The 22,073-nt window shown below is 40.9% G+C and overlaps 1 protein-coding gene across 8 annotated transcripts in view; it reads left to right on the top strand.

The window, feature by feature from the left end:
• The window catches only part of CDKAL1 (CDKAL1 threonylcarbamoyladenosine tRNA methylthiotransferase), a 461,612-nt gene that overhangs the window by 426,735 nt on the left and 12,804 nt on the right, over positions 1–22,073 (top strand). For 5 of the 8 annotated variants that reach the window (XR_014790207.1, XM_084850143.1, XM_084850140.1 and 2 more), the window contains 2 exons: positions 9,838–9,921; positions 10,739–10,903. Coding sequence is in view for 6 of the 8 variants with exons in the window: in XM_084850143.1 (XP_084706269.1) it covers positions 9,838–9,921; positions 10,739–10,903 (249 nt within the window). In the remaining 2 variants the exon portion in view is untranslated. Of the gene's footprint in view, positions 1–9,837; positions 9,953–10,738; positions 10,904–22,073 lie in introns of those variants that run through there. The other 3 variants (XR_014790208.1, XM_084850141.1, XM_084850142.1) reach the window with 2 other exon arrangements.

Genomic DNA, 22,073 nt, shown 5'->3' with positions numbered 1-22,073 from the left:
AGAGATCTGTATCAGAGGCTTCTCCTCCTGAGGAGGGGGAATCACAACCCTGCGTCATGACAATAGCTTTCATATGTGGTTTGGTTGTCAGATAATTCAAGCCTCCTGGAAATATGTTTGGAGTTCTTTGGTTATTCAGAATATATCTTCCTTTGCAATTTATTTTTTACCCCAATGTGTTTATTACTAGGCTATATAGATGATATTGTGCAAGAAATAAATAAACAGTTAATACATTATCTTTCAAGAACTGCAAGGTTGGAGGTTGCCTGTAAGTGTAAAAATATAGTAGCCTACAATTGGAAGTTACGGCTGAAATGAATATGGTAGATATTACTTGTGGTTAAACATGCTCAGTCGGTGAGAGTTAGAGAAGGATGTGAAGGATATAAGAAATTAGGAACTTTTACTTGGCTTAGACCAATGTTCTAAATTTTTGGAAAACCAGTATAATCAAAAGTCTTTTGATTTTATTACCATGATAATATTGTAGATCAGTTCTTTAAAAAGTAATTTATATAGGTATGATATATCTGGAAAATAAATGCACTTAAATCTTAAGATTATTTTTAGTTGCAAAGAATTTTATTGAATAAGTCATTTTCACAGATTTTTAAAATTTGAATATGCATATATAGAAGTAGTGATGGAATATGTATTTTTTATATGTACCTGTATTATTACTATACTGATTTTAAAAACTGTAATTATAGACATTGAAGTTGGCACATGATAAGTAACCAATGCAGGTTTCCATAGCAATTAATGTATTCTGCATCCTTAAATATGGTCACTTCAAGACCATATTTTTGGTAAAGAAAATCAAAAGAGGCAATCTTTGGGAGGCATGAAGCATAAAATTAATTCTCTGACAGGCAAATGTTACCTGTTTAATTTCTTTTTAAAATACAGTTTTATAGAACTGCCAGCATTATATTTTAATTTGATTATCCTATTGTACAAAACAAGAGCAACAGTAAGGGAGTGGAAATCAGTAAAACATAACAAAATTTAAAAAGAAGCAGATAGATGGAGGCCCAGTTGTCATTTTTAGGTCACCGCTGACATCTCTGAATATAATTGTCATATGAGTTGCATTTCAGAGCTTGTATATGCTTGAAGAAGCAACATTTTCACAGCAAGAGACCAAATCAAAATGAAGCAGTCAGATGCAGGTGCACAGTAATGGAAGTGGGCTATTTACCCTGAAGCAGGATTGCTGGGCTGGGAAAGCAAAAGCTCTCCCAGCAGAATGGCCCTGTGATTTCTCTCTGATATATATCTCAGTGCCAAACAGTAGTCATAGGGGGCCTAAATAATTGTTCTTTCACTTGTATTTAATGAGATGCATTACCCAATGTTAAACAACTGAGGGGCTTCCTTTTGTTATGCTAACTAGATGCTATTCAAACCCTGCTTTCTTTGACTTCTTTTTAATCCTTCCTGCTTCTCCAGCCTCAAGCCAGGCAGCGAAATAGTTGAAAAGATGGAGGTTTGCACTGTGTACATCTGTTGCCTAGATCAGTTCTGTTTTGCTAAATGAAGAAGAGGAGAACATGGCGTTTGTGTGTACAGCATTACTAACACTACATGTATTGTACAGCTGTTTTATTTATTTTATTTTATTCATATCCTGCTCTTCCTCACAAAGCACCCAGGGTGGCTATATAGAAGATAATGCACCATATAGACAACATTAAAAGAATGACTCTAAAATATATAATAAAATACAATAAAAGCATCAGCAGAATCAATCAAAAGACTTGCCTATACCCCCAAAGACTATACAAATAAATAGGTGTTTAACTGGTGCCTAAATGACAACACCATGTGGGACAACTAAATCTCTACTGGAAGTGAGATCCACAGCTGGGGTGCTGCCATGTGTGGTAGCCCCACAGGGCCACATTCCTTGAGGGCACTGCAAGGAAAGATTCCCCCACTGATCTTAAATCCAGGGATGGTTGGAAATGGGGAAGGTCAAGTACCTGGGTCCTAAGAAGGGATGTATGGATGTTGTTAAATCCATTCTGTCTATGTTTCATGGATTATCATGCATCTTTCTTTCCGTTGTCCACTCATTGATGGAATTTTGTCAGCTCATTGACAGAATTTGGGACGTACAAGAATTTCATTCTACTTGTGGAAGTGCAAATGTACATTAGTGCAAGCACGAATTTGTGAGAATCCCCTCAAAAAATTAAAAAACAGTCCACAGAATCCACGCGACTCAGAAAAAGCTGGTCCATTGCAGAATCTGCCACTTGGATTCATAGAAAGCCAAACTCATTTGAATCTGTTGCAGATTTCTCCAGCATCCCTACTCCTAAGCCTTTTGGGGGTTTGTACAATAGGACTAACACCTTGAATTACATCTGGGAACTCACTGGCAGCCAGTGCAGAGATTTCAAAACATGTGAGATATGCTCACATCTCACTGCCTCTGTCAACACACGGGCAGCAGCATTTTGCACCAGCTGCAGCTTCTGGATCATTATGCCCAGTACAGAGGATATGTTATATACTTATGTATTATCCCAAAGGCTTTGACATGTAATAATGCACAACATAAGCAAATGTTGCTTATCAGTCTGTTTCTATTGAGAGGTTCTAGAAAATTAACTTAATTTGCAACATCAAGGTATGAGTTGAAAGACCATGACATGTAGCCAATATATACTGCATATGCCTTGGAATTCCAATTCTAAGTTCTCTCAAGTCACAAACAACACTCAGGTGACCAGCCAAGGCCTGCCCTGCCCTGCCCTGCCCTGCCCTGCCCTGCCCTGCCCTGCCCATCGGTGACATCAGAGAAGGTGATCCAATGCAAGCCAGAGGGGCCATGGCCCTTCTGACAGTCAACATAGGCCCACCATTCCATCAAAACAGGTTAGCCACTTGCTGCTGAACAGCTCAGTCCAATGTGTTAGTTAAGATAACAAGGATGCCTGGATTCCACCATCATATCCAACTGTTTGGTAAAGGAGTGGAGCCTGGTGGTTTGTGTTAAATGCTTAAGCATGTGCTGTATCAAGCACAACACTGCCAACTGAGCCATACCACTCAGTGTCAGGAAGCAGTGACACTCTGGGCGAAAGATACATGCCTTTTCCAAGACCATCACCTTGGTCAATAGGAAGTTGACAGATATTACCTGTGTGACACAAGTGAATCTTCCTGTGCAGAATTCTCCGGTCATACGAAACTGAAGTTCAGTTATTTTTGTACAACATTCACTTTTCCACATCTGCTTTTTAAACAAACTAGCACACGTCTACCACCACCATCATACAGAGTAGTTTCTGGTTATCTTAATAGTAGAGAATACTATGATACTGTGGTGCAGTTTATTCCACAGTGAATGAGAGAAAGAATGATAATGGCTGATGCTGGAAGGATTTTATTATTATTATTTTGTTCCCTAAATGCATACATTTATGTTCTGTTTGTTTTGACATTTTCTGGTTCCAATGGGTATTCATTATATAAGCCAGCTTTCCCCAGCCTGGATCCCTAAAGATGTTTTGTTATTACTCCCATCATCCCTGACCACTGGCCATGCTGGCTGGAGCTGATGGGAAGTTGTAATCCAAAACATCCAGAGGGACACCAGTTGAGGTAGCCTGATACAGGTGAACACAGAAAAAAATAGCAAGTCCTAGAATTGGTTGGTAAACCGTTTTAACAAGAGTACTTTCTCCAGAAATTTACATATCCTTTCTGAGAGAATGCTGATAACTTAATCAGAGGAGAAGTTACACAGTTTATGAATGCTTCAGTATTCAAAAGGTGGTTTAGTCTGAAACTCACAACCCCTTAAGCTGAAACATCTTTGGCATCCAAAATGGAGACTTGACATTCAAATTAACTACAGTTCTTCCGTTATGGTCAAAATCTATATGTGCAGGCTGGTTCACACTTCACGCCCCATCTAAGCACCTCGGCAGCATGTTGATGGCAGGCCTGCAGGCGAGGAATGTTCATACATTGAGAAAACCAGGCCTCCTTGCGGAGCCTGTAGCCCAAAAAAGGACCAGTGCAATTACACAAATTGGTTGCTGCCATGCATATTTCTTCCACTTGGAAGTACATGTGTTCACCTGCCGTTTGAGCTTTTGCGGCAGCTTCCACACATTCCCAACTGTACCTGCGGGCAACCCTGTAAGTACGAACCCATCCTATAGCTTCGTTACAGGAATGTTTTCCTGTAATTGTCAAGGTATTATATATGCAGAAATATAGGAAACAATATAAAGGTTTTCATACATGCATAACATGAGGGATTCTGTTATTTTCTGATAAGCCTGAAAGCAAATATTTGCAAAAAGAGTTTACAAAATTACCATATAATCTGGAGTCTGCACTTGATATGCTCTATTCGTTTTCAGTGAGGAATTGAAAGGGAAAGGTTATGATTTTCATTAACTTGAAAGAAATTGTGGATCATACTTTTTTCAAAATGTAATTTCAATAGTTCACTATTAATGTGACATTACAGCAATAAATATAAAGGTGTTTGTGGCTAATTCTTTTGTGATAACATTAGAAATATTTTTCAGTTTAAGGTCAGAATTTTATGTGTTAACCTTATGTATTTTTCTAGGTAGGTTTCATGAAAAACTCATTTTACTGAAGTTGGCTCTGTTTGACATTTTCTTATTGTTCACCTGGCTTTTAGAAAAGCAAAAAAACTGTATTTTCTTTTCATTAAATAGAAAACCTGCGTTACAGACATTTGGCTAGTTCCAGACATAGTCATAGTAGACACATTGAAATCAAGGAGGCTTAAGTTAGGCATGAGTAACCTAGACCCCATTCATTTCAGTTGGTCTGCTCTAAGTATGACTAAGCCCATATCTAACCCGCTAGCTTGGACCCTATGTTTCCATTCCAGGAATAGAAAGAGCTTCTACTCAGGGAAGGGGTTCTATCTCCTTCCATAACGGAACAAAAGATCCAGTCCAGTACATCAGTATATCTTGCATGATAAAATATCTGACCTGAATGCCAGGTCGATGAATGGGACAATAGCCATCCAGGACTTGATCCTGGATGAGAATGCCCACCTGGCCTATATCACGGAGACCTGGTTGGATGAGACTGCAGGAGTAAATCTCTCCCAGCTTTGTCCAACTGGGTTCTCTGTGTTGAAGCAGCCAGGACCTGGGGGATGGGGAGGCGGAGTCACAGTGGTGTATCATAATTTAATCCCCCTGTCCAGGTCCCCCATCCCACAGTGTTCCAGTTTCAAGTTGTATATCTGAAAGTGGGTTTTCAGAATAGGGATTCTGTTGGTGTACCACCCACCCCACTACTCAACTGTTTCCTTCCTGAGCTAGCCAAAGTGGTCTTGGGGTTGGTGCTGGAGCCTCCACAACTTGTTGTGCTGGGGATCTTCAATGTACATGCTGAGGCTGCCTTTTCAGAAGTGGCTCAGGACTTCATAGCCTCCATTGCAACCATGGGTCTGTCCCAATTAGTATCTGGCCCCATTCATTCAGCAGGGCACAATTTCGATCTGGCTTTCTGTGTAGGGTGGGATGATGGTGTCTAGGGGTGGAAGAACTTTCTATAGTTCTGTTGTCATGGACAGATCACTACCTTGTGGGATTTAGACTTTCTGGGACTTGGAGCCTCTGCAGGAGTGGGGGCGATTAAGATGGTCCTCCCCAAGAGACTGATGGATTCAGATAGCTCTTGGGGATTTTCCTGTCACCTCGGCAGGCAATTGTGTCAAAGCCCTGGTTATTTATTATTTATTTATTACATTTCTATACCGCCCCATAGCCGAAGTTCTCTGGGAGGTTTACAAAAGTTAAAACATTAAAATACAATATAAACAGTTTGAAAACCATTTACATACAAGCACATGGACAATACACACAAACAACATATAACTAAAAACTACTTTGAACTAAAAACCATTTTTAAAGAATCCAACAACAAAACACAGCTTAAAACAACACCGCTCAAAACAGTATACAAAAGTCGGCAAAAGGAACAAGAGTTCTAAAAAGGGAAGGCCTGCCAGAATAATAGCGTCTTTAATGCCTGCTTAAAAACCTTCAACAAGGTCACCAAGTGCATTCAACTGACAGGTCATTCCACAATTGAGAGGTGGAAAAGGAGAAGGTTCTCTTGAGTGTGGCTGCCAATCTCACATTAGGCAGCCGCAGCAGAGAGCCCACAGAGGACCTTAGGTGGTGGACTGGGATGTAGGGGAGAAGGCGCTCCCTAAGGTACCTTGGACCTAGACCATGTCAGGCTTTAAAGGTAAGAACCAGCACTTCATATTTTGCTTGGAAACAAATTGGCAGCCAGTGTAAAGACTTTAAAACTGATGTAATATGGTCTCCACAGGATGTCCCAGAGACCAATCTGGCTGCCATATTTTGTACCAGTTGAAGTTTCCAAACCAAATATAAAGGCAGCCCCAAGTACAGCACATTGCAGAAATCGAGCCTAGAGGTTACCAGCGCATGCACCACCGCTACCAGGTCCACATATTCCAGGAATGGGCATAGCTGGTGTATCAGCTGAAGTTGATAACAGGCACTTCTCGCCATTGCCTCCACGTGGAGTGCCAGGAGCAGGGTTAATCTCTGGAACAGACACCCGGCCCAGGCAATAGATACAATCGCGCATGAGTGTCCTCTCCCAAGGAGTGGAGCCCAACAAGCCCCCCTGGTTTTCCAGGATGCTGCGAGCAATGAAATGAGTGGGATGTCAACTAGCGCAACATTGGTGGAAAATTCGGAATGAATCCGATCAAACATAGGCTAGAGCTCATTTGAAAGCCTACTCCATGCCAATGAGGGCAGCGAAGAAATTCTACTTCTCCGCCATCATTGCATCTGCTCAGAGTCACCCAGTGGAGATTTTTCAGTGGTCAGAGGCCTGTTACACTCTGGCCTGCAAGAAGAAGAGGTAGACCACTCAATAGCCTGCTGTGATCAATTTGCGCACACTTTGCAGATAAAATTGACTGTATCTGTGACGAGTTGGATACCATAGTTGATACAGGTCCAGCGAATATAACTTTGGTTCCTGCTTGTCCTTACAATGGATATTTTTCAAATTGTACAGCCTGAGGAGGTGTTCAGGATTCTTGGAGAAGTGAAGCCTACCACTTGTGTGCTGGGCCCTTGCCCTTCCTGGCTTATAAAATAGCCGGGGAAAACTGGCTGAGAGGGTAAGGGCAGTGGTGAACATCTCTTTATGACAAGGAGTGATTCCGTCTTGCCTAAAGGAGATCGTGGTGAGACCATTGTTTTGTTTTGTTTTTTAAAAACACACCTCCCTGAACCCTATTGTGTTGGATAATTTTTGGCCAGTTTCCAATACTCCATTCTTAGGCAACATGCTGGAGTCTGTGGTGGCTTCTCAGCTCCAGGGATTTCTGAATAAAACAGATTATTTAGATCCATTTCAATCTGGCTTCACACCTGGTTATGGGACAGAGACTGCTTTGGTGACCTTGGTGGACGATCTGCACTAGGAACTGGATAGGGGGAGTGTGTCCCTATTAGTTCTGCTGGACCTCTCAGCAGCTTTCAGTACCATCAACCTTGGTATCCTTCTGGGGCATCTGTCTGAGATAGGACTGGGAGGCACTTTTATATGGTGGCTGCTGTCCTTCTTGGAGGGCCAATCTCAGAAGGTGGCACTGGGGGATTCCTGTTCAACACCATGGCGGTTGGCCTGTGGTGCCCATTGGGGTTCCATCTTATTTAATATATACATGAAACCACTGGGAGAGGTTACAGGAGTTTTGGGGTTCGATGCCACGAGTATGCTGATGACACACAACTCTGTCTCTTCTTTCCATCTAAATCCAAGGAAGCTGTTCTGGTTCTAAATTGGTCCCTGATATTGTTAATGCACTAGATAAGGGCAAACAAATTGAAATTTTATTTAAATAAGACAGAGGTGCTCCTGCTCAGTCAAAAGGCAGATCAAGGAATAGAGAATCAACCTGTGCTGGATGGTGTTACATTCCCCCTGAAGACTCAGGCTTGCAGTTTGGATGCACTCCTCAACTTGGGCTTGAACCTGGACGCCCAGGTCTCAGCGGTGGCCTGGAGTGTGTTTGCACAGCTGAGGCTAGTGCGCCAACTGCACCCATTCCTGTCTGATCTGGCCACAGTCACACATGCCTTAGTTACATCCCTTTTGCAGTGCTGTAACATGTTCTACATGGGGCTGCCTTTGAAAACTGTTCAGAAACTTCAGCTGGTCCAGAGTGCTGCAGCCAGACTGTTGACTAAGGTTGTTTACAGGGAGCACGCAACTCCGTTTTTACAGTAGCTTTGCTGGCGACTGGTCTGTTTCCAGACAGAATTCAGAGTGCTGTTTATGACCTATGAAGCCCTGTTCGCCTTTCAGGCTACCTGAAAGACCACCTTCTCCCATATGAGCCTGCCCAGTCCTTAAGATCTTCTGGAGAGGTCCTTCTTTCAAGACCACCACCATCAAAGGCACATTTGGTGGCGACGTGAGAGGGGGCCTTTTCAGTGGCTGCTCCCAGGCTGTGGAACTCTCTCCCAAGGGGGACTAGGTTTGCTTCCTCTCTGTTGTCCTTCCAACATCAGGGAAAGGCCATTTTATTCAAGAAGGCCCTTGGCCTGTATATGGGTTTGTGGGTTGGGTGCTGCAATGTGTTTTATTATTTAATCTATTTTAAATTGTTTTGTAAGCCGCCTTGAGTGCTGTTTTTGGGTAGAAAGGTAGGGTATAAAATAAATGAATAAATAATAGAATAAGAAAAAAAAATGGTTTAGTCAAGGGATGGTCCAGGTGGATCAGAATCTACAGGTAGATTTCCGGATTATTTGAATTAGATCAGCAAAGATTTCTTACTCCCAATTATTTAACAATGTCAACAACAAAATCACACACACACACACACACCATTATACTGTTGATAGTGAGTAAAGTGGGGTGAGGAGTGTAACCAGGAGTAGATTTTTGTGTGGAAGGACTGTGAGCTCCATTCAGTTCTGGAACTTTACTCAAAGCAAATTACTGGGCTCAGAATTCTTTAATTCTGTGTATCCCCCAAACCTGAAGTCTGCATAAGGGTAGGACTTTCACATGAACTGTACTTTGTAATACTTCTTGTAGAAAGCAGTCTTCACTACACTAAGATAATATAATGCATAACTATGTCCTTGTTTAACTATGACTTTTAGTTTCATTAAAACTGGAGATTGTCTTCCAGTGAAGGCAATCAGTAAATGGTAATTAATAGTTTAATTTTTGTAGCTTATGATTTTAAAACTTTTATTTTTTTATTAAGAATCTTTATGGTACTTCTGTAATTATTGCTCAGCAAAACAAAGATAAGAGAAACTTGGAGCAGTTAATATTTTTAGACAGTGGATAACATTGTGAGGTCCTGCAACTGCAGTTGTCAAAGCAAGTCAAGAAATTTAAAAATAATCCAGGAATATGTACAATATTTATAGGTGGAGCACCTGTAAAGATCTGAAAATCCATATCTGTACCATGGAGATGCACATGCAACATGCATGTGTTCATATATGATGCACTGATGTAGATCTTTTTTTAGATTCACATTGAACGCTCTTGGCGATTAAAAGTGAGCTTTAGATTTTTAAAAAATATTTTGTATAGTTCAAACTCTGCTAATCTCTTGTAATCATGTTATCTGTCATATGGATAACCTGAAGTGGTACTTTTTCCCAGTGGGGTACTAAATTATCCAGCAACAGCCTGTTAATTGAAAAAGGTAGTTTCTTAGTCCCTCCTTTCTTCAGAGGGTAACTAATGGCGTCACGTCTTGACTGATCACTACTTGCATTTTTTATTCCACAGATTGGAGAGAGACAGGAAGTTCTCGTGACAGAAGAATCATTTGATTCCAAATTTTATGTTGCTCATAATCGATTCTACGAGCAGGTACCACTACAAAAAGAAGAAACGTTGTAGTTCCTTCCTTCCTTCCTTCCTTCCTTCCTTCCTTCCTTCCTGTAACAATTAAATAAAGCAGCCTCCCCCAACCTAGTGCCCTCCAGATGTGTTGGACTAAACATTTCATCATTCAGTGGCCATGCTGGTGGGGGATGATGGGTCTTATAGTTCAGCACATATAGAGTTTGGAAAGACTGATATAAACATTAATTCTTCTAGTTCATCTATGTACTTTCCATGTTTTTCTTTTTAAAAAATGGTGCCCTTCATCTGAAGGTTCCCTTGTATCTGACTGACCCTTATTTAGATGGCTTCCATACTTCACTTTTTAGTTCAGAGACTAGCAGTTCTTCCGGGCAGAAATGGTTCACAGCTGATTTCCAGCTATATACATAAGTATATGTTTATAAGGGTAGATGAATTCCAAGTTATATGAAAGACAATATCTTTACTTTAACTATTATGCATATCAGAGTCAAATAAATTAAAACAAAGCAATTCTTAAGTACAAAGAATATTTTGATTATAAATCAAAGTGGATAAAATGTTCTCATCAAAAATTAATTAGATTGCATATAATCAAATCCTGAGGATATACTTTAAAGAGCCAGAAAGAAAAAGTAGATCTAATGCTGCATAAGTTTTTGCCAAGGCATATAAAGATGTTACCAAATTTTATAATATGTGAGCGATTGAGCTTTGAACTTTGCTGGTTGATATTTACCTTTTCCCCTTTCTGAATGAAAAACCCAAGTACTTTTATGTATTCCAGTTAGAAAAAGTTGTCTGTATCATTCTTTTCAAGGTTCTCGTGCCAAAGAACCCCAAATTCATGGGTAAAATGGTGGAAGTTGACATTTTTGAAGCAGGGAAGCACTTTATGAGGGGGCAGCCTGTGTCAGATGCCAGAGTGTTCACCCCATCTATCATAAGGCCATTAGCCAAAGGAGAGGTTTCTGGTTTAACAGAGGTGGGTAAAAGACATTTTAAACTTTTTTACTTGGGTAAAAGAGGAGCGGTATGCAAATATAATGATTCTAAACACTGCTTCTGTTATTTTTTATAGTTCTCTTTTTCATATATGTATGAGACTTTACTGTTTTCTTTAACAAAATTAAATTCTGAATTTAAATGATGTTTTGACTAATGTGCCATAGCTTTACATCTCTGCCTTGCAGAAGCAGTTGTAATTTCATTTTTCATTCCACAATGTAAGACGAAAAAATTGGGAAGGAAAACATATGAATAGCCATCATTTTTACCCAATATGATTTACCCTCCTAAACCTAAGGGCCACATCACATGTTGTGGTGTTTTCTACCATTTCAAGCTGTTCTATGTGTTTTTTAGAGCTCTGCTCCTTGGTGGATGGGCAGCATGACTTACTCCCAATTCAAGCCATCCAAAAGGACACCATGGTCAATGGTGTCAAAAGGGCCACACTCCCCCAGTCTTTCACCCATACAGATTGTGTACCAGTGTGACTGAGGTAGTTGGTCCCCCAGCTAGAACACAGGTTGAAATGGATGCTGAATACTCCATTTCTTCCAAAAGTGTCTGGAACTGACAACTTTGAGAATTTGACAACCTTGGGCAGCAATGGTGGATTAGAAACCAGCCCATAATTCTCCAAAACCAGGGCTCAAGGAACGCTTTTTTTAACAGTAGCCTCACATTTGCTTCTTTAAAGATTGATGGCATTAGGTCCTTCATGTAAAGATGCATTAGTTATAATCAGGATGGATCTAGCAATTTACCTTAACAGGTAACAGGTAACTAACAGCAAATATGGACAAGGATCCAGTGGGTGTGCAGTGGTGTGACCAGCACCAAGCACCTTGTCCAAATCCACCACTTCTCCAAATGAATTCATTCTGTTATGTGTGTTGAGAGATTTTATCCACGAAGTACTCTGCAAAGCTGTCACATTGAGCTACTGAATGGTCTAAAGCCCCAGAAGGATCTAAACTAGGCTGGAAAAAGCCCTTCTTCACTCAGAAAAGTTCCACTGGGCAAGACCACATGGATCCATTAGTGGCAAGAAGAGATATCTCTCGGGCACAAGGGAAATGGGCTCTAAGCTGGTTTTGGCCAGATTCATTGCACATTTTCCTCCACGTGGGGGAGAATCCAGGCAAAGTAGCCTGGAAGCTATTTTATCAACTGCCCAAGAGAGTTTCCTATTCCAAAAGTTCAAACTCACACACAAACTGCTCTTCAGGCATTCTACTTAGCATGTTGATCTCCATGCTACCGCCAGTATCAAAGGCAGTGTGCCTGTATACACCAGTTGCTGGGGACCATGGAAGGAGGGTGCTGTTGCACTCATGTGTTGCCTGTGGGTTCCTCGTGGGCAGCAGGTTGGCCACTGTGTGATCAGAATGCTGGACTAGATGGACCCTTGCTCTGATCCAGCAGGGCTCGTCTTCTGTTCTAACTCGTGAAGAGAGGAGCGCTCTAGCCCCACCCCTCCATCATTGCATCTGTTGCCTTGCATGCATGGAGATCCTGCACGAATAGAGAGGTCTCTCCTGTTCAGACTGTCACCTCATGTACAGGGTGACAAATGCAACAATGGACGGGGTGGAGCTAGAACACTCCTCTCTTCACACATTCATACAACATAGTGAGTAGAATTCCTGAAGAGGACTACACATTATATACTTTGTGCATTTCTGAGAACATCTGGAAAGATCCAGCGTTAGCATCTGTGTTCTCTGAGTGCATCTTGTAACTACTTACATGTAACTCTATTTTTATTATTGGAATTAAACCAGAGTGGCCCTTGCGAGGAATAAAGGTAAAGGTAAAGGTGTCCCCAACCAGTCGTGTCCGACTCTAGGGTGCGGTGCTCATCCCCGTTTCTAAGCCGAAGAGCCAGCGCTGTCCGAAGACGCTTCCGTGGTCATGTGGCCGGCATGACTGAACACCAAGGTGCACGGAACGCTGTTACCTTTCCCGCCGAGGCAGTACCTATGTATCTACTTGCAATTTCTTGCTTTCGAACTGCTAGGTTGGCAGAAGCTGGGACTGAAGACGGGAGCTCACTCCATCACGCGGCACTCGGGTCTCAAACTGCTGACCTGCCGACCTTCCAGTCTGCAGTTCAGCGTCTTAACCACTATATGCTGCCAATAAACTTGTAGCCAGGGGATCAGAAGGTGATGGATATATTAAAAGTGAGAGATGGGCAGAAATAATGATTAAAAACAACAGGTAACAAGTGGCTTTCATAAGAGGCTGTGATGCTGATGTAAGCAGGGTGCATGGTTCAGGTGTTGTAATGCTGCCCTTTAGCTTTTTACGACTACTCCTTTTATGTTGTAGATGCAGGGCAATACTAGCAATGTGGAATCCAAAACAGTATTTCAGAATTCTTTGCTTGAGGAGGTTGCTCTTCAAGTAATTAGGTATTTATGCTTTGTACACTGCACATTTCTAAACAGATCACAGAATCATAGAATAGTAGGGTTGGAAGGCCCTATAAGACCATCGAGTCCAACCCCCTACTCAATGCAGGAACCCAAGTCAGAGTTCTATTTTCCTTCCTAGACCTTCAACTAAAGTTCAGAATAAGAACTGACGCAGAGAAACAAGCAGTTGTGTGGTGGATGTTTGAAATCAAATACACACTGAAGGTATTTGAAGCTAAAATTACACAAATGCAGATTAAAGTTCAGGATTGTATGGAAAACTATGAGGAATTAAAGACAGCTAAAGAAGAGCAGAAAGTATTAATTTAGGAAATTGCAATTGAGATTCATGATCATAAGGAAGATTTAGATAAGATTGGGGTAGGATAGAGGAATAGCATGAAAGCGAGAAAATGTAATTGAAATCCAAATGGTGTGAAGGACACTCCCCATGGCAAGCCATTGTATGTAGCCCTTTGCCAAGCGAACCGCTACCTGCCATGCACATTTCTCCACACTGTGAATTGCTTTAAAAAATAGCTCATCGTTGCCATGGTAAAAGTGAGAGATCTGCAAGGTGAATAATTGCGCATGAACGGCTCACTATATACAGAAGCCTCTACCCAGTTTGGATTTAGTGTGGGTCACCTGGTGGTTGCTTGATTGTGTGAATTGGATCCCAGCCAATTTGTGAATTGAAGCAAATTCTTGTTATTGCAGAATTTTGGAATGTGTGATATCATAGGTAGTTCATGTGATCTCTCACACTCAAGAATGCTCCAAACAGTTAGGAAGATGGCTCAGATACTTCTTAAAAGCACATTGCCAGCAATATCTAAAAATGAAGTGAAACTTATAAAAAGAGATCATCCTTTTTTTCACCTGAGGGAAAGGACTCTCTCAAACACACTTGGAGAACCTTATTTTCCTTACAAATAGACTAGAAAACCCATTTCAAATTTTATCTGAAAACTATTTTGTGACTGTGATAGCACCCCTCAACATTTAATGTGTGTAACAAAGTCACAAGAATACAGTACATTTATGAAGAGAAACAGGTTGACACAGTTCATAGCTCTTAACTTGATTAGTCTTGCTATGAAATGGACAGTTCTAGTGGCAGAGAAAAATGTGAGTGTCTTGACAGAAGAAGAATTGGATCCAAAGATTCCCTTCCTACAGTGGAAGGAATCTTCTTCTGGCAGAGGGAATCCTTTCATCAGTGGAAGGAGGCCTTCCATCACAGGAAGACTCCAGTTATCAGAGGTGGACGTTTAGAACCAGCCCAGTGATCTTATATCTTATTCTTTAAAGGCTGATCTTGGTGTTACATTTCCATAGTAGTGTTTTGAAAATCCCACCAGCCTTTAATGTCAGAAAAGTTAGGTGCAACCAAGTCATGTGAACTCAAGAGCACCATGTGCTCTCTGTTATGCTGTTCTCCTATCCATGTGTAGTGCATTACAAAGCATAGCATCTCCAGCCATTTTTGGCCATTTCCCAAGTTTCCTGTTTCTAAAATATGCATAGGAAAATGGAACTTCAGAGGCAACTCTATGTTGTGCAGTATAAAACTGCACCTACTAGCTAGGTCCCCCCACATTTAAAAAATCTACTGTCTTTAAAATGCATACCTAGACTAGGATGACTATGTCTTGGAAAAATGGCCGTGACGTCTGCACTTATGAAAAAGTAAGCGTTCTGTGTCCAGAGAGCAAAAAGCATCTTGTTTTGTTTTGGATTTTTTGGTTTTTTAATTTCTCCCATAGGTGTTTACTTAGAAGGGGCAGCTTTAATGGAGAAAATAATAAAGGGCTGTCTTGATAGAATCCAGCTGACTCATCAGACAAGAACGTTGCCAGTCTGAGATGGTTTCATGAGAAATCTCTAATTTTATGTAAAAATAGTACGTGCTGCTTATGAATTTTGCAGGTTCATTTTGGGTCATAATCCTAGTTCCCTGAGTATGCCTGAAATACTGTTGCACTTGAAATAGCTGCATCTCTGGAATTAATTTTTCCTTAGGTTTGGTTTACATTTCAACATAACTCGCTGCATATGTTTATTACCCTTTGGATGAACCAATTGTGCCTGAATTTTTCATGTACCCTTAATATTATTTCTTATAGGTTAATTCTTAAATTCTTCCTTAGTTTTGGCTTTCATTGCCATGGTTAGAAGAGACAACAAAACATAAATAAACATCCAGTAAAATGGAGTTGTTTGTTTATTTTTTCCTTTATATGTGAATGCTGATGGCATTGCACATCTACGTAGGATACAAAAGCAGAGTCTATGTTAAACACAGATTTTGTTTTTGGATGAATGTAATGTTATCTATTATACTTGCGCCTTGAGTAATACATTCACTATTCATTCCATCTTTTTGTATAGCTGGTTGTCCCCCCCAGCCCCCACTTCCTAGAATTAGCAGTACATATCAAGAAGGAAGCGATAATTATCTAAAAAGCTAACATAAATGACAACTCCTTGCTCCTATTTAGCTCATGGTGCAATCCTATGCATTCTGGCTTGGGCATGCTGGCAGTCCTAGCACTTTTTTCTATCTAAACTTGCATAGAATTGCACCCTTAGTTTAGGAAAGGTGCAGGTGGCATTCTTGGCCAAATACGTTAAGTGGGGACAGGCACTGTGGGATACAGCACTTTATTAAGTGCCATCTAATACCACAGTTTTAATACAGCTTCCAGGTAATTTCAGAGGAACAACACTTCAGCAGTACTAAAGAGCCCAAATATAGAAAGCACTACAGAAGGAGAAGGCTAAGCCTTCTTACATTGTCCTTGACATGTTTGCTTTTTATTTGCAGAATGTGCTTTTACATGGGGACTATTCAATCATAAGCTCTTCCACCTGCAGTCTATAGTAGTACAGTCTTAGGAAGACGCAGCCACATATTTTGAGGTCTTGGTGAACTTCAGTTGGCAGTGCATTCTACAGATGTGGGGCCAACGCAGAGAAGGCCCTCTCCCTCGGTCCCCCACCAACATGCTTTCAGAGGCAAGCAAGCAAGAAGGACCTCCATTGCCAATCTAGTATGGGTGAACGCAGACCTTCAAGTAATTCAGACCCAAACTATTTAATTCTTTAAAGGTTAAAATCAGAACTTCAAATTGGGCTTAGAAACGTACTGACTGTTCATCACCCATCAATACTTGGGAAACCACATTCTGCACCTGTTGAAGTTACCAAATCATCTCTAAATGCAGCCCCACATAGAACACGTTACAGTAGTCTGGCCTGGAGATCACCTGTGCATGGATAACTGAGGCAAAGTCAACTTAGATTTCTGCCTCTAAGAAAGGTTCGGGTGAGGAAATAGAGGCTGACAGAAAGAAGAGGCAAAAGAATTATTTTAAATGTATTTCATAAGTGTTAGAAAGAAAGCGCTTTCTACTTATGTAAAATAAAATGGTGTTAGAAGTATGTTCTACCCAGTACACATGCACAAGTCAAACACATAACCCTCCTTGGTTGTCCCCATACCAGAACTAGTGCCATCTCCAGGTTTTTGAGGGCCCTTGGGCAAGACAGCCTCAGGGGCCTCCTCCCTCAGGGAGTCGACCTCGCCGCCATTATCACCAGGTGATAATCCTCTTTCTCATCATTGCCGCCATTTGCTTGCTCGGCAGGCAAAGAGCAAGTAAACAAGTAGGCAGTGACATCTTTTCCTCCTCCTTCTCACCACCACCTTGTCTGGGCCAAGGCGAGAGGCAGGTGAACAACCAGGTCGCAATGGTGAAAAGGAGGAGCAATACCAGGGAGCTCTTGTCAATGGACCCCTGCTGGGGTGTGGGCCCGAGGCAAGTGCCCACCCATGCCTACCATTGATGCCAGCCCTGATCAGAATAACATCCTCTAGGATGTTTAGGGAAACAAAAAGCAACCTGCAATTCTAAAAGTATTCCAAAAAAGATTAATGTATGCTTTCAAAGTAATGCTTAAGTGAATTTTGTCTGTATTAGTAATTCAAGAGCACATCAATATTTCTCTTGGAAATGACACTTTGCAGATTAGATGTGTACATTATCGTACAAGAAAGAAGTGTTCTTGTCTTAAAAGCTTTGGCTGGAACAAAGTCTCCTGGGACATTTGTCTTAAACTGTATTCTGAAGTCTTATGAAACTAAAGTCCTATCTTTCCAAGGCTGAAGCAGACAAAGAAGTTGTGTTTTATTTGTTTTTAATTTCTGTGCTATCAGTTTGTACTTGGTTAAAATTTTTGAATTAAGACAACTTAACATTATACTTTTTTTAGTAGTGAGAGACAGCTGATGAATTGGACCAGCCTCCATTGGAGAGGTGTATGCAAGTTTCAGAAACTTCCCAGGCTATTTCTTTTAAAATAGAACAAGCAATATGAAGAATAATTCTAAGCTTACATATAGAAGGATATTCAGGGAAAGTTATGTGCTTCAGTTCTATTAATTTCAGTGAGCACTTAACTTGCTTTGTGTTTTATTGACAAGGTGGAACTAGTTAAAAATGAAACTGTGAATTATGTTAGGCAGTATGTTAGTAACAAATTCCACAGTATGTATCAACTCTCTCTTCTCCATAGAAGGTAAAACTGCATATAGTTTGCAGTGATCCAAGAAGCTGAGATCTTTGTTCAGTCCACTGACAGGGATATTCAGCATTTTTCTACATTTTGGTTTGTAGGCAAATCTTATTTTTACAAGATGTTTTGTCTTAGGAAAGTCAGAAATGGAATGGTCCATGCTGGAAAGAAGTACTATATTGAGTACATACGTATTATGCATTTTAAATTACTTTGAGAAAAGGGAGATCCATTTACTAAAGTTCCAGGGGAAAATCCATGCATGCATCCTCACAATATATAAAGAGCTTGCCCCTATACCAAAGTGGATGGAAAAGCATCACTTCAGATTTCCCTATGCCTACATTGCCGTCACTTAGTTGTGTTGGATGTTGACCTTTGTGTGTTACGTTATTTTCTGGTGCTGTGGCTAGGGATGGGAGAACCATGGGTGCTCGAGCTTTCTGAGATTCTCTGAACTGTACTTCAAAGTTTGGTATGGCTCTCCTCCATTCTCATTTACGACCTGTTTTTTCAGTTTTTCAAACAGCAAAAGTGCACATTTTTCAAAAGTGTGCCCTTTTCCCCTATAGACTAAAACATGAAAATGCACAAGTTTTAAAATGCACAACTTTAAAAATTAAAGTGTACATTTTAAAGTGTATTTCATTTGATTTGGAAGCTATACTTCTATCAATGGGTGATAGATGGGTGAAGTGCCAGATGACTGGAGGAGGGCTAATGTTGTCCCTATCTTCAGTAAGGGTAAAAAGAAGGAACCTGGGAACTACAGACCAGTCAGTCTGACATCAGTCCCTGGGAAAATTCTGGAGCACATTATAAAGCAATCCATCTGTAAGCACCTTGAAAACAATGCAATGATTACTCGAAGCCAACATGGATTTGTCAAGAACAAATCCTGCCAGACGAATCTGATCTCATTTTTTGATCAAGTAACCTCCCTTGTGGACTGTGGGAATGCTGTGGACATAATATACCTCAACTTCAGCAAAGCTTTCGACAAAGTGCCCCATGATATCCTGAGGAGCAAACTAGCTGAAAGTGGGCTAGATGAAACAACGATCCGGGGGATCCACAGTTGGCTACAGAATCGGATTCAAAGAATCGGACTCCAAGCACTAAGCTTGGAGTGCTTATCAATGGGATCTTCTCAAACTGGGGAGAGGTAACAAGCGGGGTACCTCAGGGCTCAGTCCTGGGCCCAGTGCTCTTCAACATTTTTATTAATGACTTGGAGGAGGCGGTGCAGGGAATGCTGATCAAATTTGCAGATGACACAAAATTGGGCGGGATAGCTAATACTTTGGAAGACAGAAACAATATTCAAAGTGATCTTGAGAGACTGGAGCACTGGGCAGAAAACAACAGAATGACATTTAATAGGGATAAATGCCACGTTCTGCACCTAGGAAAAAGAAACCAAATGCACAGTTACAAGTTGGGGGATACGTGGCTCAACAACACTACAAGTGAGAAGGATCTTGGAATTGTTGTCGATCACAAGCTGAATATGAGCTAACAATGTGATGTGGCTGCAAAAAAGGCAAATGCTCTTTTGGGCTGCATTAATAGAAGCATAGCTTCCAAATCCCGGGAAGTACTGGTTCCCCTCTACTCAGCACTGGTTAGGCCTCATCTGGAGTACTGTGTCCAGTTCTGGGCGCCACATTTTAAGAAGGATGCAGACAAACTGGAGAGGGTTCAGACGAGGGCAACAAAGATGATCAGGGGACTGGAAACAAAGCCCTATGAAGAGAGACTGAAAGAACTGGGCATGTTTAGCCTTGAGAAGAGAAGACTGAGGGGAAATCTGATCGCGCTTTTCAAGTCCTTGAAAGGTTGTCACAGAGAGGAAGACCAGGATCTCTTCTCGATCATCCCAGAGTGCAGGACATGGAATAATGGGCTCAAGTTACAGGAAGCCAGAATCCGGCTGAACATCAGGAAAACTTCCTGACTGTTAGAGCAAAACGACAATGGAACCAATGACCTAGGGAGGTGGTGGGCTCTCCCACACTGGAGGCATTCAAGACAAGGCTGGACAGCCATCTGTTGGGGATGCTCTGGCTTGGATTCCTGCATTGAGCAGGGGGTTGGACTGGATGGCCTTGTAGGCCCCTTCCAACCCTACTATTCTATGATTCTATGATTCATTGCAGTCCAAAATAGCATTTGCCTTTTTTGCAGTCACATTCCCATGTTGTTGCATGGCAAAAAGAACAAAAACATAAACTTAACCGATATATTTCATTATAACCAGTAAGGTCAATTGTTTCCTAGCAATTGTGCTGAAGAGAGTCATTCCCAGATTAACTTTATGGCTTCTCTTGAGAGTAGGGATTGGCTCTAGAGAGAGAATAAATTCAGCCACGGCCACTATGATATGGTGCTGCTCAGGCTACATGGCAATAGCTTTTCCATGGCAAAACGTTTCTTCCTTGGCAACACCATCTGGGGCTCCAGGTCACTATCAGATTTCTGGCTTTCCTCTTTGTGTATCATTTCATATACAGTGAGAACTATTGCACACATTTTCAACCTGCTTTTCATTCATATAAAGCTTTGATCCTAGTAGCAACTTCAGGGGAACATTAAGGAGCATCCATCTCCCATCTATCTTTTAAGAGGAAACTCAGTTTTAAATAGATTACATGTGTATTGCTTTGCATTAGGCTAAAAGTCCAAAGAAGATTCATATGTTCTGAGTTGTGCGTTTGTGTATGTGTAGATATAAAGCAGTTTTTAATTTGTGGGCCTTTTTCAAAGCAAATGAACTTTGCGTGCATAAAGTTGAAACCCTGGTGTGTGTCTGTCTGATGTGTTGGCTAGAAATCCCATCATTCCCAGCCAGCATGGCCACAGGTTGAGGATGATAGGAGTTGTTATCCAAAACATCTGGAGACCACCTGATTGAGGTAGGCTGGTTTATATGATGATATATGATGGTTGGCTGTGATTACCCAGTGCTGAAGAAAGATTATTGTATATGTACTCATTCATGCTCTTTTTTATTTCATATGTTGTATGAAAAGCATATTTAAAGGCTGAAGCCCTGGAAACCCCTGCTCAAATTGACTTCAGTGGGATGTGGATTGCATCTTCTGTACCTCAGTTGTCCAATATTTAAGCTAGGAAACTGTCTTGCAAGTTATTCACATTCATCCTGACCTAGAAATAGCTGCTAAAGAACAAAGTGCATCAGGGAACCAGATAATGTTATTCAAAAGATCTCTTATAGGAACAACACACTGCCCATTCTTTCCAAGGCTATTATGTGTGATAAGCATTAGAAATTGTGCTTATCTGGTTGGAAGCTTCTTTCCTACCAGAACTGTTTAACATGCATGTCTGCACATAAACAAAGAGGCTGAGAACACTGTAAGCATAGATTAATAGCCTAGAATTCCCTAGGAGGAAGAAATCATACTCCTGTTTCCTCAGAGATCACTTTCGTATATAAGACTACTGTTGTGATGCCTTCTGAGTCTAAGAAAGTAACCGCCAAAAATAACATCTAAAAACATGAACCAGCCAAGGTCACAATGTGGTTGTACTGTAAGTTTGTATTCCTTTCTCCTCTGGGTCTGTCTCATATGGTTGTCATTTTCAAGTGTGCCTCCAATGTTTTCTTCCACATTTTCTTTCTTTGGACTCCTGATAGGTGGTTTTGGCATTAACCAGTTTCTGTGAGACTACTTGGGGTTCACAAAAGCGATTGCAATAGACAGAGAGAGCTGGCTCTCAGAATCCCTGCTAAGCTTGTGAATACAATGCAAGAGGCTCACATGGATTCAGCTTTTCATATTTTGCAAGAAATTATATTGCTTAGGACCTCTGAGATCATACATATTTGATACAAACAGATCGTTTCCAGCATAAACATTTTAAATGATTTAATGTAACTAACCTGCAAGGGGGGGAATTTTTTGCTAGTGTTAGTGATGCATGAGTATTAAAAAGCATTCTTGCAAATATAATTATGCCACACCTCTGGCTGGCTGGCTGGCTGCTACATATTGATAAGCTATATTGCTATGAACTCTTTCCCTTCACTAAGTGAGTGAAATAGGAAAATGAAGGTTTTCACATCTTGATGACCTTTATACTTCAAGAGTTTAGCTGTTTTAATGTTCAGTAAGAAGTTCT

This window comes from Heloderma suspectum, chromosome 4 (genome assembly GCF_057233095.1).
Source record: "Heloderma suspectum isolate Gila_16-S chromosome 4, 16-S_ref, whole genome shotgun sequence".
NCBI lineage: Eukaryota > Metazoa > Chordata > Lepidosauria > Squamata > Helodermatidae > Heloderma > Heloderma suspectum.
This window is presented reverse-complemented; position numbering and strand designations above follow the sequence as displayed.